Source organism: Lagopus muta, chromosome 31 (assembly GCF_023343835.1).
Source record: "Lagopus muta isolate bLagMut1 chromosome 31, bLagMut1 primary, whole genome shotgun sequence".
NCBI lineage: Eukaryota > Metazoa > Chordata > Aves > Galliformes > Phasianidae > Lagopus > Lagopus muta.
The window spans coordinates 329,155-350,309 of NC_064463.1; the positions used below are offsets into that span (position 1 = coordinate 329,155).

At 50.9% G+C, this 21,155-nt stretch overlaps 3 protein-coding genes and 1 pseudogene across 9 annotated transcripts in view; 2 read left to right on the forward strand and 2 right to left on the reverse strand.

Annotated features, from left to right (window-relative positions):
• Positions 1 to 21,155, forward strand: part of LOC125686094 (zinc finger protein 501-like) — a 474,399-nt gene that overhangs the window by 128,782 nt on the left and 324,462 nt on the right. For 2 of the 7 annotated variants that reach the window (XM_048929734.1, XM_048929731.1), the window contains exons 4-5: positions 7,686 to 7,796; positions 7,897 to 9,733. The exons of 3 other annotated variants lie outside the window; for them this stretch is intronic. In XM_048929734.1, the coding sequence (XP_048785691.1) occupies positions 7,686 to 7,796; positions 7,897 to 9,161 (1,376 nt within the window). In that variant the 3' untranslated portion in view covers positions 9,162 to 9,733. Of the gene's footprint in view, positions 1 to 7,019; positions 7,147 to 7,685; positions 7,797 to 7,896; positions 9,734 to 21,155 lie in introns of those variants that run through there. 2 more of the 7 variants (XM_048929732.1, XM_048929733.1) reach the window with 2 other exon arrangements.
• LOC125686101 (zinc finger protein 664-like) overlaps positions 1 to 21,155 on the reverse strand; it is a 186,064-nt gene that overhangs the window by 110,774 nt on the left and 54,135 nt on the right. The gene's annotated exons all lie outside the window — the stretch shown is intronic.
• Positions 1 to 21,155, forward strand: part of LOC125686103 (zinc finger protein 239-like) — a 208,912-nt gene that overhangs the window by 73,855 nt on the left and 113,902 nt on the right. The window lies entirely within an intron of this gene.
• LOC125686100 (zinc finger protein 660-like) overlaps positions 1 to 21,155 on the reverse strand; it is a 65,039-nt pseudogene that overhangs the window by 18,403 nt on the left and 25,481 nt on the right.

The window sequence follows — 21,155 nt, forward strand, 5'->3', positions numbered from 1 at the left end:
GCCAGCACAAGCTTACTAAACCATATCATGCTGCACACCATCCAGACACGTCTTGAACACTGCCAGGGATGGCGACTCCACCACCTCTCTGGGCAGCCATTCCAGTGCCTGACCACTCTGTGAGAGAAATAGTTCTTCCTCATGTCTAATCTAAACCTCCTCTGATACAACTTGCAGCCATTACCCTGTGTCCTGCTCGTTGCCTGGGAGAAGAGGCCACATCCCTCTCCTCCACAACCTCCCTTCACAAAGTTGTAGTGTGCAGTGAGTTCTCCCCTGAGCCTCCTCTTCTCCAGAATAAACAATCTGAACTCCCTCAGCCGCTCCTCATAAGACTTGTGCTCCAGACCCCTCACCAGTTTTGTTGCCATCTCTGTACACGCTCCAGGACCTCAATGTCTTCTTTGTAATGAGGGGCCCAAAACTGAACACAGTACTTGAGGTGCGGCCTCACCAGTGCTGAGTAGAGGGGGATGATCACCTCCCTGCTCCTGCTGGCCACGCCATTTCTAATGCAGGCCAGGATGCCATTGGCCTTCTTGGCCACCTGGGCACATTGTTGGCTCATGTTCAGCCGAGCATCAACCAACACCCTCAGGTCCTTCTCTTCTTCACACTCATCCAGCCACTCATACCCAAGCCTATAACGCTGCATGGGGTTATTGTGCCCAAAGTGCACGACCCGGCACTTGGCGTCATCCCATTCACCTCAGCCCAGTGATCCAGCCTGTCTAAGTCCCTCTGAAGGGTCTTCTATCCTCAGGCAGATTGACACCACCTCCCAGCTTGGTGTCATCTGCAAACTTACTGAGGGTGCACTCAATGCCCTCATCTAGGTCATCAATAAAGATGATAAACAAGATGGGCCCCAGTACCGAGTCCTGGGGGACACCACTTGAAACGGGTCGCCAGCTGGACTTCACTCATTCACCACTACGCACTGGGCACAGCCCTCCAGCCAGTTCCTTACCCAAAGAAGCATAAACCTCTTCAGACCATGGGCAGCCAGTATCCCCACAAGAAGCCTGTGAGAGACCGTGTCTAAGGCTTTACTGAAGTCTAGGAAGATTACATCAGCAGCCCTTCCCTCATCTACCAGACTGCTCACCCAGTCATAGAAGGAGATGAGGTTGGTCAAACACGACCTGCCTTTCACGAACCCGTGCTGGCTGGGCCTGATCCCCTGGACACTGCGCACATGCCGTGCAATCTCATCCAAGATGATTTGCTCCATAACCTTCCCTGGTACTGAGGTCAGGCTAGCAGGCCTGTAGTTCCTCGGATCCTTCTTACGGCCCTTCTTGAAGATGGGAGTCACATCAGCAAGCCTCCAATTTTGTGGGACACCACGAGTTAACCAGGAGCATTGATAGATGGCGGAGAGGGGCTCAGCAATCACCCCCGCCAGCTCCCTCAGCACCCGAGTGTGCAGCCCATCCGGTCCCATGGACTTGTGACAGTCCAGACGGAGGAGGAGCTCTCTGACTATCTCCACCAGAATTACAGGGGGCAAATTCTGAGCAGCGTCCCAGACTTCCAGATCGGGGCATAAAAAGCCCAGAGGATGACTAATCTGGCTGTTAAAGGCAGATGTAAAGAAGGCATTGAGGACCTCAGCCCTCTCCTTGTCCTCAGTGGCCACATTCCCTGCTGCACCAAGTATAGGATGAGAATTATCTTTGGTTCTTCTTTAGCTGTTGATATACTTATAAAAGGATTTTTTGTCGTCTTTTACTGCAGAGGCCAACCTGAGCTCAAGTTGGGCTTTCACCTTCCTAAATTCCTCCCTGCTTACCTTAGCTACATCTTCATAATCTCCCCGAGCAGCCTGTCCCTTCTTCCAGAGGATGTAGAATCTCTTTTTCTCCCTGAGTCTCACCAGTAGTTCCCGGCTCATCCACACTGCTCGTCTTCCCCTACGGCTCGCCTTACGGCACTCAGCACAGCCTGTTCTTGTGCCTTTAAGATTTCCATGGATTGAGGAGCATCCAGGCTTCCTGGGCCCCTTTTACCCTTGAGAAGCAACTCCCAAGGGACCCGCGCTACAAGCGCCCTGAGCAGATCAAAGTCTGCCCTCTGGCAGTTCAAGAAGGCAGTTTTGCTGGTCACTCTGTTGACATCCCCAGGAATGGAGAATTCTACAATTCTGTGGTCACTCTGCCCAAGACGGTCCCCAACCTTCACTTCTCCCACCAGTCGTTTTCTGTTAGCGAAGACCAGGTCCAGCAGGGCACCGCCCCAGGTAGGTTCTCCTACCAGTTGCATAGGGAAGCTATCATCCATGCAGTCTAGAAACCTCCTGGACTGCTTCCTCTGTGCTATATTTCCAACATATATCAGGGAAGTTGAAGTCTCCCATCAGAACAAGTGCTGGCGATCGCGTGGCTTCCACAAGCTGCGCACAGAATGCCTCATCCAACTCTTCGTCCTGATTAGGTGGTCTATTACAGACCTCCAACATGATGCCGCCCCTACAGGCCTTCCCCCCGATCCTTACCCATACACACTCCACTCTATCATTCCCAACCCCAAGCTCTTCAACCTTGAAACAGTCTGTAATATAAAGGGCCACACCACCACTCTTCCTTCCTCGTCTATCCTTCTGAAGACCTTGTAGCCATCTATCACAGCACTCCAGTCATGGGAGGGGTCCCACCATGTTTCAGAAATAGCAACAAGGTCATAATTAGCTTGACTCACAACCGCTTCCAACTCATCCTGCTTGTTGCTCTTGCTGCGTGCATGGGTATAGACACATTTCAGACGAGTCATCTGCCTCACCCCAGCTCAAGCATCATTCCCCTAGGCTCATCTCTTGAGAATCCTGTTTTGTCCCCTTTCCCCTTCATAGCTATTTTAAAGCTCTTTCAATAAGTCCCGCTAGTTTGTGTGCTAGTATTTGTTGTCCCCTTTGAGATAGATGGGTTCCATGGACAGACAACAATCCAGGGGCCAAGTAAACTGCTCCATGATCAAAGAACCCAAAGTTTCTGGCACAACACCAGCCTCTGAGCCAATTATTCATCGCCTGTGCTTTCCGATCCCATTCACAGTCCCTCACTGCCCCTGAAGGTATCAAGCAGAAGATCATTTGAGCTCCCGCTCCTTGAACTAAATGCCCTAAACCCCTGAAATCTTTTTTCATCGTGCGTAGGCTTGTCTGAGCAATTTCATCACTGCCCACCTGAACTACGAGTAGGGGAAAGTAGTCAGATGACCTAACCAGCTTTGGGAGTTGCTTGGTTGTGTCCCTGACCCAAGCCCCAGGAAGGCAGCACACTTCCAGACAGCCTGGGTCAGGTGTGCATATAGGGCCCTCCATTTCTCTGAGAAGGGAGTCACCCACGACGACCACCCTTCTTTCTTTCCTGTCAGAGGCAGTCTCAAGTTATGGGGGTGACTGCCTCGCCCTAGGCTCTCTCCTAGGCAGATCCTCCATCTCTTCTCCAGTCACCTCCCTTCAACTTCCAGCAACTGGAACCTGTTACTCAGAGTTGTGGAAGCAGGCTGGGCAGGTGTGGGCGTCTCTTGTGACACCGAGTCGGGACTCTCTTCCAACCTTCCTCATCAGTGAGGTCTGTTCAACTGTGACAGGGTAGGGGGTCCACCACCTGTCTGGGGTTTTTCTCCCGGGGCCCTTCCCTCTAGTAATCCAGCGAGTCACTCCACCAGTCGATCTCCCGTTCACACTCCCTGATGGTCCTAAGTCTCTGCACCGCATCCTTGAGCTCCACCACCAGGTTGAGCAGCTCATCCACCTGCCCAAACCTCATACAAGTGAAGTTCCTGCCACTCTCCCCAGGCAGAAGTAGGCTCAGGCACTCATTGCAGCCAGAGGCCTGAACAGCAACATTTCTCAGCAAGCTTTCCGTCTGGGTTGCCACAATCTTCTTAGAATGAGACCACTGTCTAGTGGAGACCATGTTTCAGCCTGGGGCCTCAGGGACTGCCAAGGAAAGCCGGTCTCCTGAGCAAGTAGGGACCAGAGCTTACAATTCTCACCACTGGACCACCTCCCACACACAGATGTAGCACCCTATAGGAAGCATGGGCTGTGCTCACTCACTGAACCTCCCCTTTCTCAGTGAGAACAAACAATGATTTCTCAGCTGAAGCAACTCGTGGGTAGAAGCTAGCTATCAGGTGTGAAGGTGAGGGCAGGTATTTAAAGCATGCCACTAATATAGCAGCTCCACCCATGGAGACTCAGGAGCCTGCCCGCAAGCTGCTGGCTCCCAGTGGAAGTGCACTCCTGACGCTAGCCTCAAAGAAGCCTAAAAAAAAAAAGCGTTAAAAAGAGCTTTTTGGATGGCCTTTTTTTACTGTGCATCCCTTGCCAGTGCAGAATTACCTGCTCAAAAGAGAGTCTCTGCATAAAAAAAAAAAAAAAGCTCCGCAGTAAAAAGAAACAAAGCTCTCATCCCTCTCTCTCTCCTCTGGGTGCAGATGTGCCATGAGAAGGAGATGTGAAACTGCCCAAGGCCTGGCAGCCGGCTCGGGGCGTGCTCGCTGTGGGAATTGCTGCCTGGACCTGAGGCTGTGCTGAAGCGGCCAGAGCCTGGCTGGAAGCCGTCCGGGCAGCACGGCGGTGGCAGGAGAAGCAGCGAGGCCGTGCTGCGGCCAGCTCCGGGCTGAGGGCACTCGGCATCCTCTGCTCTCCGCGACACCCAGGAGCCCGGTTGCCTGCACCAGAGGCGGGAGCAGCCTGCTCCGCACCCAAGGTAGGAGCCCTTCGCGGCTCGTGCAGAGGAGCGCACGCTTCCTGCCCCCTGCCAGCACCGGCGGGAGGAAAGCGGGGAGCGTCACCGGGCGGTGCGGAACTAGCACTGCTGTAGCCCAGGTGGGAGCCCGGTCCCGGCTCCAGCTTCTGCCCAGCACAGCGGGTTTGCTGGGCCAGACGGGCTACAACGAGGGGAGCAGCGGTTCCTAGGCGTGTTGCAGCCCAGCTTGGGCTCCGAGGGGCACAAGCAAGGGTTGGAGCTGGGACAGCGAGGAAGTGAGCAGAGGAGCTCAGCGTGCTCTGCTGCCCGGTTGGCTCTCTGTAATACTGCCCAGCTGGGACTGCGTTTCTCCTTGTGGACCACAGGAGACACAAGATGACCTTGCTCTGCAGCTCTGCAGGCATGGATTCACTGATAGAAGCCTCCTTTTGAGTGTCTGCATGTGAAGCCTCCAAGGGGGGAATTTGCACCCCCCCCCCCAGGCAACACCTGCCTCTAGCGGTCCTTTCAGAGTTACCTTTTGTGTTCTTAGCACTGGGCTGATGGCTCACCTGGGGATTGTGCAAACCCCTCCCAAGGCTTTTGTTCAGGCTGTCCCTGCAGCTGCAGATGCCTTTAGCACGCAGCTGCGGACCCTGAGCACGTCCATCACCTGCGCCAGCTGTAGCACTGGGCTGTGTAATAGGAGCTGTAAAGCTGAGAGCGTGTGGGCTGACTGGAGCACACGTTGAGAACGCGCCCGAGCAGCACGTCAGTAAAGTGCAGCCCAGGCTGCCTCGTGCAAAGGGAGCACGGTGCTGAGAACCGTGCCCTGAAGTGAGCGCGGTGAGCGTGTGGAGCTGAATGGGAAGCGGCGCCCCCTGGTGGGAGGGCAGGGAGATGCTGCCGTTGAGGCAATCTTTCGGCAATGAGGGACTTGGGCTTTTTTTATCTTGGAGAAGAGGAGGCTCGGGGGAGACCTCCATGTGGCTTTCCAGGACTTGAAGGAAACGTATAAACTGGAGGAGAACGGCTATTTACGAGCCTCGATAGTGATGGGACAATAGGAATGGTTTTAATTGGAGTTAGAGGAGATTATTTTAGACATCAGGAGGAAGTATTTCACTTTCTGTGTGGGTGGTGAGGCACAAGAACAGGTTGCCCATAGAGGATGTGGATGCCCCATCCTTTGGGCCTCTGGGATGTGGCTCAGAGCAGACTGGTCTGCTGGATGGTGTCTCTGCACATAGCAGTTTCTTGAAACTAGATGGTCATTGTGGTCCTCTTCAACCCCGGGTATTCTCTGATGATGTGATTACCTTCAGATAATCACTCTAAAAAAACAACTTAGAGAAGCTCACAAAGCTCCAAACTAACCATGAGTCTCTTACAGAAGATCTCCATTAGCCTGGTAGATCTGGCAGCCTGGTGTAGTAGATGGTGACCCTGCACATAGCAGGAGGGTTGAAACAAGATGGTCATTGAGGACCTTTTCAACCCAGGCCATTCTATGATTGCGTGATTACCTTGAGATCTTCACTGTAACACATCACCTTAGAGAAGCTCACAAAGCTCCAAACGAACCCTGGGTCTCTTACAGAAGATCTGTGTCAGCAAGGTGTCTTGACATGAAGCCGAGTGGGATCTCTGTACAGATGTGGCCTTGAGAGCCATCCCTGATTGTGGGGAGATCCTGTCGTGCAGCCCATTGCTGTGCAGGAGAGCTCAAGGGACACTTGGGCTGCTCCCTGTTTAGGGGTAAGATGACTGCCTCCTTGCTATGCATTGTCTTTAGGCATAGAGACTATGTATTCTCACCTGTTGAACCGGGTGTCAGTTCTTTGTGCCACCCAGTTGGAGTCAGCTTTGTTATTTGTAATCAGCTTCAGACAGAGCGTTACCAGTGCTGTTGCTGCTTGTGTTCCTGTGCAAGGCCTGCTGTGCCATCCCCCAGGCAGTGCCCTGCAGATGGGCTGTGGAGGGCTGGGCTGGGACAGGGACTGCTGCATTCCCTCACAGCTCCCCTGCCATTTCTCTTGTCCCTGCAGGCTCCAGTTCAACTTCTGCCTTCCAGCCGTGATCATCTCAGCTGCAGGAGAGCAGCAGATGGCCACAGCATATCCATCTCAGGTAGGGGCTGGGGGAAGCAGGCAGGAGAGGCTGAGGGGTGAGGGATGTGAATGCAGGGGAGAGGGAGGTGGCCTCAGGCAGCATGTGTGTGCTGGGGCCAGAGAAGCGGCTGGGACGGGAGTTTGTGTCCTGTTTGAGCTGCTTCCCTGGGCCTTGGCTGTTCCCAGCAAGGAGCCTCTTTGCTTGCAGGAGCCCGTGAGCTTTGCGGAGGTGGCCGTGTATTTCAGCAGGGAGGAGTGGGCGCTGCTGGACCCTGCGCAGCGAGCGCTGTACCGGGACGTGATGCTGGAGACGTACCAGTGTGTGGCCTCGCTGGGTGAGGGCTTTGCTGCCTTTCCTCCTCGTTAGGGCACCTTTGGCTGTGCAGAAGGAGCCTCTGCAGGCTGGAGCTAGTAAAATTGCCGTGTAGTTACATACTGATAACAACAACAAAGGAAAGACTGAGAAGCATGACTATCAGAAAGGGTTAGTATGCACAACAGACTCATAAACGCCCCAGAGTCAGTTTTGGCAAGCAGGCATCAGCTTGGAGAAGGAGAATCAGCTCCCTGCAAACAGCCCTTGTGTTGCTGCATTGCATGGTGTCACCAGCCCCAACGGACAGACTGCTTCCAGATTGTTTCCTCTGCATTTATTGCCTCTATATTCCATTCCCATGAACATTCTTGAACCCTTGGGCATTGAGCTGTTTGGAAAATATTAAAGGAAACGTTCTAATGGGTATTTGATTGCCCACTGTTATTACGGCCCTGATCTTGTTTTCACCATGGCGATGGATGTACTGCAAAGTTGCTGGACAAGCGGCTGTGCCAGATTCTGGGAAACACTCTTATCTCCATATTTCTTCCATTGAAGCTCCACCTCGAGCCTCCAAACCTGTGCTGATTTCCTTGCTTGAAAGAGGGGAAGAGCCCTGGATCCCAGATGTGCATAGCCCTGAGGCCGTGCCAGGAGACCTCAGCCCAGGTGAGTTGGTGGAGGGAAGAAGTTTGGGGCTGTAAGAGCCATCTCTGTGTGTGTTTTATTTTGGATACTGTGTGCTATTTCTGGATTTCCTGTCATCCAGCAGGAACTGGCATTGCAGACATACTGGAGGACCTGCAGGAAAGTGGTGTGGCCGAAAGGCGGTTGGGTGGTGTCTGTGTGGAAGAAATCAGAAGGGATGTCCAAGGAGTCCTGGAGCAAGGTCAGGGTGAGCACATCATGGAGCCACTGGGAAAGTGTATGTTAAAGACAGGGAGGAGCCCGTTGGACTTCAACGTAGGTCAAAAGGATCCTGAAGAACCCAGGAGCAAGGGTGTGTGCCAGCAGAAAAATCAGAATCCATGCACTGAGTGTGGAAATAGCTTTGAAAAAGATTCCAGCATCGTTAACCACCAGTGCGTGTGCTCAGCAATGAGGCCATACAAGTGCTCTGATTGTGGGAAGAGCTTCAAAAAGAAATCCCAACTCACATACCACCAACGCATCCACACAGGAGAGAGACCCTACAGGTGCTCTGAGTGTGGGAAGAGCTTCAAAAGGAGTTCTCATGTGAAGGAACACGAGCGCTTCCACACAGGGGAGAGACCCTACAAGTGCTCTGAGTGCGGGAAGACCGTAAAAACCCGTTTCCACCTCACGTACCATTACCGCTTGCACACAGGAGAGAGACCCTTTAAGTGCTCTGAGTGTGGGAAGAGCTTCAAAAGCAGTTCTGAATTGAAGCTGCACCAGCATGTACACAAATGGGAGAGACCCTACAAGTGCTCTGAGTGTGTGAAGAGCTTCAAAAGCAGTTCTGAATTTAAGCGCCACCAGCGCATCCACACAGATGAGAGACCATATAGGTGTCCTGAGTGTGCAAAAAGCTTCAAAAGCAGTTGTGAATTGAAACGCCACCAGCGCATCCACACAGGAGAGAGACCCTATAAGTGTCCAGAGTGTGCAAAGAGCTTCAAAAGGAATTGTGAATTGAAGAGACATCAGCACACGCACACAGATGAGAGACCATATAGGTGTCCTGAGTGTGCAAAAAGCTTCAAAAGCAGTTCTGAATTGAAACGCCACCAGCGCATCCACACAGGAGAGATACCCTATAAGTGTCCCGAGTGTGGGAAGAGCTTCAGAAGGAATTCTGATTTAAAGTGCCACCAGCGCATGCACACAGGAGAAAGACCCTATAAGTGTCCCGAGTGTGGGAAGAGCTTCAGAAGGAATTCTGAATTGAAGAGCCATCAGCACACGCACACAGGGGAGAGACCCTTCAAGTGTCCTGAGTGTGAGAAAAGCTTCAAACGCAGGTCTAATCTCAACACCCACAAGCACATCCACAGCGCACACAGGCTGTAAAGCATCCCCAGGATACGGGGAACCTTCAGAAACAGTTCCAGCCTCAGTATCTACCAGCACAGCCACACAAGACACAGAGCCTGCAGAGCTTCTGTCAACAGTTTTTGGGCTGGTTCGGCCCAGTTCCGTGACCAGCGGCGTGGAGGGATTTCATAAAATCTGTGCCTCTGGAAAAAAGGGAAACAGGGGACCCCAAAAAAATTAAAAACAGCGGGAACGACCTGAGGAGAAACAAACTGATTTACTCAATGTAGTATTGGAATGCAAGATAACACACCATAATACAATATAATAAGAATTGAAGCTAATAAATAAAATATAATGAGAGAGAGCATGTCCGAAAGGTGGGTAGGCCTCACCACAATGCTGAGGTGAGATGCGCAGTCCAGTTGAGCAGCAGGGAGATGGGAGGAGAGCCGACAAAGAGCAGATGAAAAAGAGCCCATCAGGTGACCTTGCCAGGAGCTCTATCTCCTTCCTGGCCGTGCTGCACATTGGTTCTACGACTCTTCTCAAATGCTTTGAACAGCTGGTCACAGCAGCTGTGTGACACCAAGCCTTGTTTGCCTCCAATAAAGCTACAAAAAGCTGAGCTTGTTCTTCCTAAATGCACCATCCCAAGTTTCAGGAGGTGGATTGAGCAGAAGGCAGTGCAAAACCTCAGGGTGTACAAGCAGCTCATCCCCACAGCACAGAGATATCAGAGTGCTCTCCAGTGTGTGCTTGCCTTGCAAGTGATCCCTTTAGAGCTTGAAGGTTTTTGATTTGACCCTGGCAAGGTGTGTCTGAGATCTCCCACAGCAGGGCCTTCACATTTGTTGCGCTCAGCTAAAGCTGCTGTGCTTGGAATGCAGTTGGCAGGAAGTGGAGGTTGTGATTGGTGAGCTAATGAAGCTTTTTTTTCCATTTCCTAAAATTATCAATTTAATGGTAGGTTTCCCCCCCAATGTTTTGTCTCACATCTTATTTAGTTGGATTAGGAGTTAGAAAACTCAGCTTTTTGTCTGCCTCTGAACTCGCCATCTTTTCCTCTGCTCTGGGGAAAGTCCTTTGCAGACATGAACCCCTGCAGAGTTGTGACTGCAGTGCCCCAGCTGCAGGAACAGGAGCATTTCTGATTCCACAATGGTTTGTTTTCCTGTGGTGGTAAATCGTTGGGCATGGAGGAGTGGATGTTCACTTGGGAGGCGTTGTCTTGGTGAATTCTACCAACAGTTGCATCTGCCCCACAGAAAGCTCTACCCTCTGTGTCATAGGTCACCTCTGCACCCATGGAATCAACACAGGCACAGACAGAGCTCCCAAGGGAACAACCAGCCCCCCAGGTGCCCATGTGCAAGGCTATTACATGTTAATGGTTTCTCACATTGGCATCCAAAGCTGGAGGCCCTGTGTGCTGCAGCAACATCAGCATGAGTGAGAGGTGGTGGGAACAGCCCTGTGACGGGTGTGCTGTGTGTGATGGATGGCTCTGGGCTCTGCAGGCTGGAGATGCAGGGCAGGTGAGATGGGGTTGCTGTGTGTACTGGTGGACTGGATGGAATGGAGCTTAGAGTTAGTAATGACATGGTTGAAAGCCTCTGGGTATGGATTAAGGGTCAAGGAAAACTAAAGAGGACGTCACTGTGGGAGTCTACTATAAGCCACTCAGCCTGGACAATGGTACCAATTAATTATTCTTAATTCTTTAAAGGAGTATCTCAAGATCAGCCTCTCTTGTCTCAGTGTGTCAACAGCATCCCAGCAATTTAGGGGTTGTAGCACAAAGCCAGTAAGCTGTGTGGTTTTCATGGCCAACTGATGTGATTATATGTGACTGTTGAAGTCATGTGGGAGATATACATCCACCCAGGAGCAGAAGTACTCTCTGACTTCCTTGGAGGACTCAGTATCAGTCAGTGGGCAAAATGCAGTGTGAGGGAGATCATTTTGCTTCTCAAATCTTCCTACTGCTGACGTTACCTACAGTGACAATGGCTCTGTATAATCAAAGAATATTAGGCTGTTATAATCACAAACTGAACAGGAGTGTTAGGCAAAGTAGACTATGGTAACAAAAGAGAATAAATAGAAGGCTTACCCTTATGCTGGGCTCACCCACAAAACACCAGAAGAGGTGATCTCCAGAAGAGATCCTTCCCAATGGTAGCCAGCTCTTAAATAGGTCTAGGAGGGGTGGAGCTAGGCTCCATCCCTTCTGGCAGCACAGGTGAATTGCCTTCACCTGTGCTCCTCTGGCTGACTCATGGCTCACCTCAGGTGATCAATCAGAGGTTCAGGCCATGACTCAGCAGTTCCCATACACTCCAGCCCTTCACAGTGTGAACCAGTGATCAGGTTGACAAAAGGATAAGCTTTCCCTAATACAGAGATCCGGTATATCGTGACACTTATACAATTTTATTGCAACACGTGTTGGTACAATTCGAGACGAGTGATAATCAGTGGATGTCCATACTCTTCTATGGGCCAGTGCTCGATGATGTGACTGGAGGCATGAGGTCCTGAGGTGCAGGTCCGTTCTATGTTCCATCAGTCCCATGCAGACCATCACCGGGTGTTGTACGTGATCTGACAGCAACACTGGAACGCTAGATGGCATTTTGTTCCTTCCGGTGGTCCTGAAGGCTCACAGACTCACGGGGAGTAATACAGATGTTTTACAGGTACCAGGAGGGGAAGGTCTGCTCTCCAGGGCAAGATACAGGCCGTATTTCTATCCTGGGTCAACACTTCTGCCTGTACTGGGGCACGTCCTGGCCGCCTGTACCACACCTTCTGGCCGGATATCTGCGGCTGCGTAACGATATCAGGCACCAAAGGAGGTGTCCTGATCTGCCACAGGGACATGATGGGGGTCCCTTTAGCAATAAAGATCGGAGTGTTGACCACAATATCAGTAGGCCATGTACCTATTACTGGAGGGACTGCTGAGCCTCCCACCTCCAACAGTCTCCCCCAAGGTGCAAGTAGGCCACACCACTTGGGTCCTACCTGCACCTTCCAGGGCTATTTTATTTTATGGGTACCTGGCTCTAAGTTTTCAGGGGCAGGGAGCAGAAGATTATTTTCGTTACCTATCTGGGGTTTTACCTGATGATCAGTGCCCGTAATTTGGATCCTAAGCGGGGTGGCCCATGTCATCCGTAACATTCTCAGGGCACTGGGTGTGCCGTCTCAAGGTCTTTCATTCAGGTCCTGCAGGGTTTCATACAGTCTTTTCGTCCACCCCTGCAGGGACTGGGAGTCTGTCTTCAGGGCAGCCTTAAGAATACCATTATAACGTTCGATGAGGCCTGCCCCCATTGGATTATATGGCAGGTGGAATCACCATTCGATGTTAGTTTCTTCTGCCCAGCACTGTATCGTTGCACCAGTAAAATGAGTCCCTTGGTCACTCTCAATTACTTGAGGTGTCCCATAGGCAGATATCACAGAATCACAGGGGTTGGAAGGGACCTCCAGAGGTCATTGAGTCCAACCCCCCTGCCAAAGCAGGTTCCCTAAACCAGGTCGCACAGGTCGGCATCCAGGTGAGTCTTCAACATCTCCAGAGCAGGAGACTCCACAACCTTCCTGGGCCGCCTGTTTCAGTGCTCCGTCATCCTCACTGTAAAGAAGATCCTTTGCACATTTGTGCGGAACTTCCTATGCTGCAGTTTCCGGCCATTTCCCCTTGTCCTGTCTCCATTCACCACTGAAAAGAGTCCATCCTGGCCATTCTGCCCCCTACACCTTAGATACTTATAGACCTGGATCAGGTCCCCTCTCAGTCTTCTTTTCTCAAGGCTGAACAGACCCAGTTCACTCAGCCTTTCTTCATAAGAGAGATGCTCCAGGCCCCTCACCATCTTTGTGGCCCTCTGCTGGACTCTTTCCAACAGATCCCTGTCTTTTTTGTACTGGGGAGCCCAGAACTGGATGCAGTACTCCAGATGAGGCCTCACCAGGGCAGAGTAGAGGGGGAGGATCACCTCCCTCAACCTGCTGGCCACGCTCTTTTTAATGCATCCCAGGATGCCGTTGGCCCTCTTGGCCACAAGGGCACACTGCTGGCTCATGGCCAACCTGTCATCCACCAGGACACCCAGGTCCCTTTCCGCAGAGCTCCTCTCCAGCAGCTCATCCCCCAACCTGTACTGGTGCATGGAATTATTCCTCCCCAGATGCAAGACTCTACACTTGCTTTTGTTAAACCTCATCTGTTTTTTTTCTGCCCAGCTCTCCAGCCTGTCCAGGTCTCGCTGAATGGCAGCACGGCCTTCAGGCGTGTCAGCCAATCCTCCCAACTTCGTACCATCAGCAAACTTGCTGAGGGTGGCCATTATCCCCTCATCAAGGTCATTGATGAAGATGTTGAACAAGACCGGACCCAGCACAGACCCCTGAGGAACACCGCTAGTTACAGGCCTCCAACCGGACTCTGCACCGCCAACGACAACCCTCTGCGCTCTGCCAGTCAGCCAGTTCTCAACCCACCCCACTGTCCACTCATCTATCCCACACTTCCTCAGCTTTGTTATAAGGATGTCGTGGGGGACAGTATCAAATGCCTTGCTGAAATCAAGGTAGACTACACCCACTGCTCTCCCCCCATGCACCCACCCAGTGACAACATCATAGAAGGCTACCAGATTGGTTAAGCACGACCTCCCCCTGGTGAACCCATGCTGACTACTCTTGATAACCTCCTCAGTACATCAGTTTAGTGAGTGCCTTGATGGTATATGCCTGGTTTGCTTTCGGTACTGGATAGGCCTGCAGTAGCCCACTTGCTGTGTCGACACAGGTCAGGGCATATCTTGCCCCTTCGGAACGAGGAAGGGGCCCGATGTAATCGACCTGCCATCGCTGGAGAGGATTGTGTCCCCTAGTAAGATGGGCTGTTGCTTCGGGCAATGATCTTGGACTCATCTTGGAGCAAGCGTCGCAATCCTGGCATGCCTGGACGATATCAGATAGTTGTATGGGCAGTCCCCATGCTTTAGCAGCTGCCCACATTGTCTTTTGTCCAGCATGCCGTAGCTTCTGATGTAACCAGTGGGCAACGTTCTCAGATGGTGAATTCTCAATCCATCAAACTCGGGCCAGTGTGTCGGCTTCATCGTTTCCCGGTGACTGTAGGGGCTGGTGACCAGAAACATGGTAGACACGTACAGTCCTGTGTTTGACCATATTCCATGTATCTAACCACGTCTTTGCCCCAGATCGGTCGGGCGTGGATAGTCCATTCCTGGGTGGCCCACTGTGCAATCCAAAGAGTGAGCCCCCGGTACACAGCCCAACTATCTGTGCAGATGTTCAGGATACCATCACCGGGTTCTTTGGTCATAACCATCCACACGGCTCGCAGTTCTGCCCATTGGCTGCTCTGACCATCCCCCTTGTGTAACCAGATTGTCTCAGTGGAAGGATGGTATGCTATTGCTCTCCACTTGCTCGGGTTGCCCTTGCTGGACCCATCTGTGTACCAGGCATCTTCAGGGACAGGATATTTTCCCTCCTGAACAGGACTCTTCTCTGGTGGAGCGACCAGTATTTCTTTTGGTGCATCACTGTGACACGACACTGGGCCTAGGATCTTCTGGAGTTCTTCTTTCAAGGGTGATGAAGACAGACTGCTCCTTTGGCTAAGATAGGCGACCCATCGTGCCACTGTTTGTGCTTGGGCCACCCCTGTCTTAGGAAGGTGGGTCAGATCTTTCACTCACCCCTGAATTGGCAGAGTGGTCTTGACTATAACTGCAGCTGTTTGAGTTATTGGCTCTACTGCCTGTAATGCTGTATAGGCAGCCAATAACTGTTTTTCAATCATACTGTATCTCTCTTCTGCTCCATGCCAAACCTGAGACCAGAAACCAATGGGGGTCCAAACAGAGCTCTGGCGTTGACACAGGCCCCAGCCGAAGCCGTCTTGAGTAACATGAACATCCAACTCAGCAGGGAGGGTAGGATCAAACATACCCAATGCCTGGGCTTGTTTAACTGCCAGTTTCGCTTGTTGGAAAGCATCCTGTTCGGTTTTCCCCCAGTCCCATAGCTGCCCCTTTTTTGTGAGTCTGTATAGTGGCCTTAGCAGCTGCGCTAGGTGAGCTATAAAGGAACACCAGTAACCCAATATTGCTAGAAACTCTTGCAGCTTCTTCGATGTTGTAGGGACTAGGAATGCCTGAACCTTATCTATGACAGCACTGGGAAGGACTTTGGTCTTTCCTGACCAAACCACCCCCAGGAATTTTATGGACAGGCCTGGACCTTGCACCTTTGGGGGATTTATAGCCCATCCCCTCTGTTGTAAATAGGCGGTTAATGAATTTGCCGCCTGTACTACTGCCTCCAGTGAGTCGGATGTCAGCAGGAGATCATCAATATAATGATATAGGTTAACATCATCAGGTTTTCTCCAATCAGCCAGGTCACGCGCCACTAGATTGTGACAATACGTTGATGAATGCACGTACCCCTGTGGCAGGACCTGAAAGGTCCACTGCCTGCCTCCCCACATAAACGCAAATCTTGCGATTCCTCAGCAATTGGGATACTGAAGAATGCATTTGCTAGATCTGAGACACAATGATAGGTTTTTATCTCCCTACTCAATGTGTCCATTAGGGAGGCAATATTGGGTACGGCTGCATGAATAGGCGGCATGACCTTATTTAATTCTCTGTAATCTACTGTCATCCTCCATGTGCCATCCGACTTTCGCACTGGCCATATGGGGGAGTTATATGGGCTGCGTGCAGGTCTTATAATGCCCACTTTTTCTAATTCCTGCACCGTTCTCAATATTTCATCTTGCCCACCCAGGAGTCTATACTGTCTGACATTAGTAATCCAGCACAGTTTCGGCAGGCAAACAGGCCCATGTTTCGCATGGCCTCTTAATATTGCCTGCACCGCCTGGATACTGATACATCTCTGTCGAAGTCTGAACTCTCCCACAGTTGCCTGGAGAGCCAGACCCCATAGAATATCTATGCCCAGGATGTATTCTTGGACTGGGGCAATAGACACCTTGTACTCCCGGGGTGGGAGACGCCCAACCCCCAATTTTAACCATGTTTGGGTGACAGGAATAGTCTGTCCCCCAAAACCACCAATCGTCACTCTGTCCCCATCAAATTTCCTCGGATCTCCATAGATAATTGATGTTTCTGCTCCCGTGTCCACCAATGCCATAACTCTCTGAATATTTTTTCGGGACCAATGAATCGTTCATTCTACATAGGGCCTCCGATTCCGTCTGGAGGCCCTACAGGGACTAACATCCCTTGTCACTCCATGAATTGTGCTAGGGCCAATTCTTTTGCTTCTGGTGGCTCAGGCATCATGGCCCGAGACACCTGAGGTGGCTTTTTTTTTTTTTTTTCCTATTTGGAACAATGAAATCTTCTAGGTTCCATGTTGTTTTTGGTACCCTCTCTATAACAGTCACCCTTGATTTCTTAGGGTTGTTCTGGAATTTTTGATTGCCCTTTAGTTGTCTCCAGAGCTGGAGAAGGACATGGTTGGGCTGGCGGTCGATCTTAGCAAATTGGACCCCAGCCCGAATTAAATCATTAAACATTTGTTTTCGGGATACCCTTATGGGTCCCGATGGAGGAGCTCGAGTAGCCGGCATTCTGGTTTTATTTACCGGCAGGACCTCTGCTTCCTCCAAAAACCGAATATTGCGCCTAGTCCGCTGGTGTTCTGTTTCTCCCAAGTCGGCAACTAACTGGGCAGCCTGCTGGACTACGGCTTCGGATGCTACAAGGGGATTTAATATGGAGACTAGGGTGCCGTAGAGATGGGAGGGAGCTTGCTGTAAAATTAAATCTCTCATCCCTGCTGAAAATTTAACCATATCAGGGCCATCAAATGTGTTTTCATAGATAGCTTCTGTTACACCCAGTTCACGGATGTAATTTTGAAGGTCCTCCATGGAGGACCACATGCCTGTATGTAAAGGTATGTCCGATTTATTCGGCCATACCATACGGCAGGCCACCATTAACCATTCTATTATGGAATGGTTTTCATCAGGATATTGATTACCCACATATAACCTCAGTCTGAGAGCAGGATGGACAGTCATGGTGGCCAACTTGGCTATTTCTGGGCCATTCACCAAAACACTACGCCAAGTTCTTGCTCTAGTTTTTCAATACCGTCTTTTAAAAGTTGGTTTTCATTTTGTAAAGTATTATTTCTTATTTCCGCATGATTTAAGGCACTTAATAGTGGCCACGCCACTGTGGAGGCAGCCAATTGTCTTTCTTTAGCGATGAGCACATCCTTGCTAAGTCCCTGAAAGTAATCTGTCATGCGATATGGGGAGATATTACCCATAACACATAAGGGACCCCATTTCTCAATGATAACTGTTAGCTCATAATAGGGGGATCCCACAGATCCTGGGATCTGCCCTGGAATCATTTTTTCTAGAAGAGTATTGTTCTCCCCCTTGACCCATTTATAGAAATTCCAAAGAAAAGACATGATGTAACTTTTAGTATATTTGACCTGCCTGGCTCGCCAAGTGTATAATCAAAGAATATTAGGCTGTTATAATCACAAAACGAACAAGAGAGTTAGGCAAAGTAGACTATGGTAACAAAAGAGAATAAACAGAAGGCTTACCCTTATGCTAGGCTCACCCACAAAACACCAGAAGAGACGATCACCAGAAGAGAACCTCCCCACTGGTAGCCAGCTCTTAAATAGGTCTAGGAGGGGTGCAGCTCCACCCCTTCCCGCAGCACAGGTGAATTGCCTTCACCTGTGCTCCTCTGGCTGACTCATGGCTCACCTCAGGTTATCAATCAGAGGTTCAGGCCATGACTCAGCAGTTCCCATACATGCTCACATTCTTTGAGTAAGGAAATGCGAAACTGCAACAAATGAGAAAGAATGCAATGAGTGTTTGAAGTCCCTTACTACCCTCCATCAAACGTGGCAGTAGCAAGAGCAAAAGGTTGACTGTTCCAAACTCATCTTAGAGCTTCAGCAACTGAGAAGAGAGAATGTCTACAAACATTAGAGTCATAGCAGGTGTGATAGTCAGACTACCACCTATTGATGCTGTGCTCATGATCTTTAACTAAAGTTTGTAGCCACTTACCCGTAGTAGTGGGGCTGAACAAGGAAGTCAGGGCATCACGAATTTAACTTTCTCCTTAATAGGGTAAGCTGTTCAGAATCTCCCACCACAGTGATTCTCTGTTTTCTTTAACAGCACCACACAGGATTGCAAATGGAAATGCTGCCATCAGAATCTCTATTGATGTTACTGCTGTTGTCGCAGAGTCTGGGTTCTTTAGCTCCGTGTGCCCAGATCTCATTTGCTCAGAGTGGCACGAGATTTTTGTTTCATTTCTGCACAGAGATGAGTGCTGAGTGGTTCATGCTAAGGTGCCTTCTCTGTGCTACAGGATTTCTTTTGTGGACCAGGAACGCAGGATCACCTCACCTCCGAGTGTACTGACAGCATTTACCCATGTGAATGGTTACCTACTCTTCATTTGCTCATTTCTGATCATAGCAGAGGGAGGCATCTGCCCCCAACACCCATGGTGCCACCAACCCCTGCAGTGTCATAGATTTGGGTTTCTCAGGCCAGAAAAGGATGAGGGTCAGGAAAACAGTCAGAACTCATGCCCCGAGAAGCATATTGAGAATGCAGGACAGGGGGCCAGACAGGGCACTGCATCAGTACCAGTGCCACCAAAAAAGCATGGAGAGTCTTAGTAATTGGGGGCTTTTGGCTGGGCAGCGCTGAGGCTGCCATTTGCTGCCTGACTGAGGGGGCAGTTTCTTGATCAAGGCTTTGGGTATTCTGATCTCGGGCAGGCTTTTGAGAAACTGGATATGTGGGCTACTGATGGACTCTGACTGAGCAAGCAGGGCACGCTGCTGCTAGGGAGCATGCAGTCTGGGTTGATTACCAAGGCTTTAAACTAGGTCTGAAAGGCAAGGGGGAGGAATTCATAGTAGTAGAGATGGGCTGAGGGATGTTGTCACTGTTGGAAATTGCAGGGAATAACCTCTGAGCTGTCCCATAGGATCATGCAGGGACTCCTCAGAGAAGGTCATGTTGCCAATACCCCATCCAAAATCTTCGTGAGACCCTCTAGGGGTAACTGCACCTGCTGCTTCCCTGCAGTGCCTGTAGACCAGTGAGTGTAGCATGGGAAATGAACAGGATGAGCTGGAGATCTGTGTACAGACCTTAGAAGTGATTCTTTCTGCACAAACTGGCAGCTGAGCCCTTGCCTCCTTGCCTCCTTGCAGCCCTATAGGGAGGCCAAAAGGTGTGCTATCATTCTTGCTCACAGAACACTCCACACCCGCGTCCCACTGACCATGTGAGAGCTTTGGGACATCTGTGAGGGACAGGACCACCCTTCTCAGAGGCAGCAGCTATGGCCCTACACTTCTGTTGCACCAGACATATCAAGGGCTTGCCTCAGTCTCAAAGCACCTGCACAGGGCCTTTGCCTGCCGGGAATCACGGCCTCCAATTATCTACTGTAACATGGATGTGGGGAGGCTTTGTTGGTAATGGCTCCACCAGGACCAATTAACACTCCAACACTCTCCAACATTCCTGGGCAGCGTTTTGACTGCACCTTCATCATTTGGTTGCTGCAGTCTTCTCTCAGTACCTGAAGTTCATGGACACCACATTCGCTGTGGGGCTCATTACAGTGCAGAAAGATCTAACAAGGCATTTCCCTCAAGTCTTCAAGACTTGAACTGTTTATTAGGGAGGTCTCAGTGTTGCAGACAAAGTTTTCCAGGAGCACTGTCCAAAAAAGGAGTTGTCATATTTAAGGGTATTTTTTATTACAGCAGACACAGAGACATCAGTGAGTGTGGCTCAACCCCTGTGACACAGATGGCAGCTCTGTCAGGGAGAGGGAGGAACAGCCAGCATGGGGATAGCATTGTGGGGATGCAAGAGGGAAATGTAGTCAGTGAGAGCTGATAAATGCATATGACTGCACCAGACAAAGATGGGAATTAATGTAGATGGAGGAGAAAGAAGCCTGTGGAAGAGGCAGATGCAGGGGGCCAGTTGCTTGTAGCCAAATGTGTGGTCAGTGTTTGTCTGGGTGGGTGTGTGGGAGGCATGGGAGGGAGCTGACACCCCTCCAGGACCCAGGGCTACAACCTGAGGATAAGATGCCTCAACTGATTCAGATGGATCCCGTCCCCATGGAAGTGTAAAGGGCTGTCCAGCAGAGCCAGGGAGCTGCAGGGAGATGTGTGGCGGGAAGGAAGTATCCCCCCAGCAGCACAGGGGCCTTCTGCTGCTAGAGGTGCTGCATGGGGCTGGGGGCTCACAGCTGCACTGCACGCTTGGGACCTAGCAGAGGGGACTTTTCAAGGATGACCAAACATGGGACTTTCTGCCCTGTGTTCATTTTCCTGCCCTTGGGATAGGGATGACTGGCAAAATGGGAGAGGAGCTGTCTATGTCAAAACATCACTGAGACTGCTGTACTGCAGCTTTGGAGATGAGTAGGATTGCGAGCAGCATCCTCATGTTCCATCAGCTTTTCCTCACTCAATGGACAGAATGAGCATTAGCTTTGTTGATCCCATTCAGGCTTTCAAAAACAACAGAAAAAAACAGATCAGGTTTAACAGAAGCAAGTGTAGAGTCTTACACCTAGGGAGGAATAATTGCATGCACAAGTACAGGCTGGGGAATGAGCTGCTGGAGAGGAGCTCTGCAGAGAGGGACCTGGGTGTCCTGGTGGACGACAGGTTGGCCATGAGCCAGCAGTGTGCCCTCCTGGCCAAAAAGGCCAATGGCATCCTGGGGTACATTAAAAAGAGCATGGCCAGCAGGTCGAGGGAGGTGATCCTCCCCCTCTACTCTGCCCCGGTAAGGCCTCATCTGGGCTCTCCAGTACGAAAAAGACAGGGATCTGTTGGAAAGAGTCCAGCGGAGGGCCACAAAAATGGTGAAGGGCCTGGAGCATCTCCCCTATGAAGAAAGGC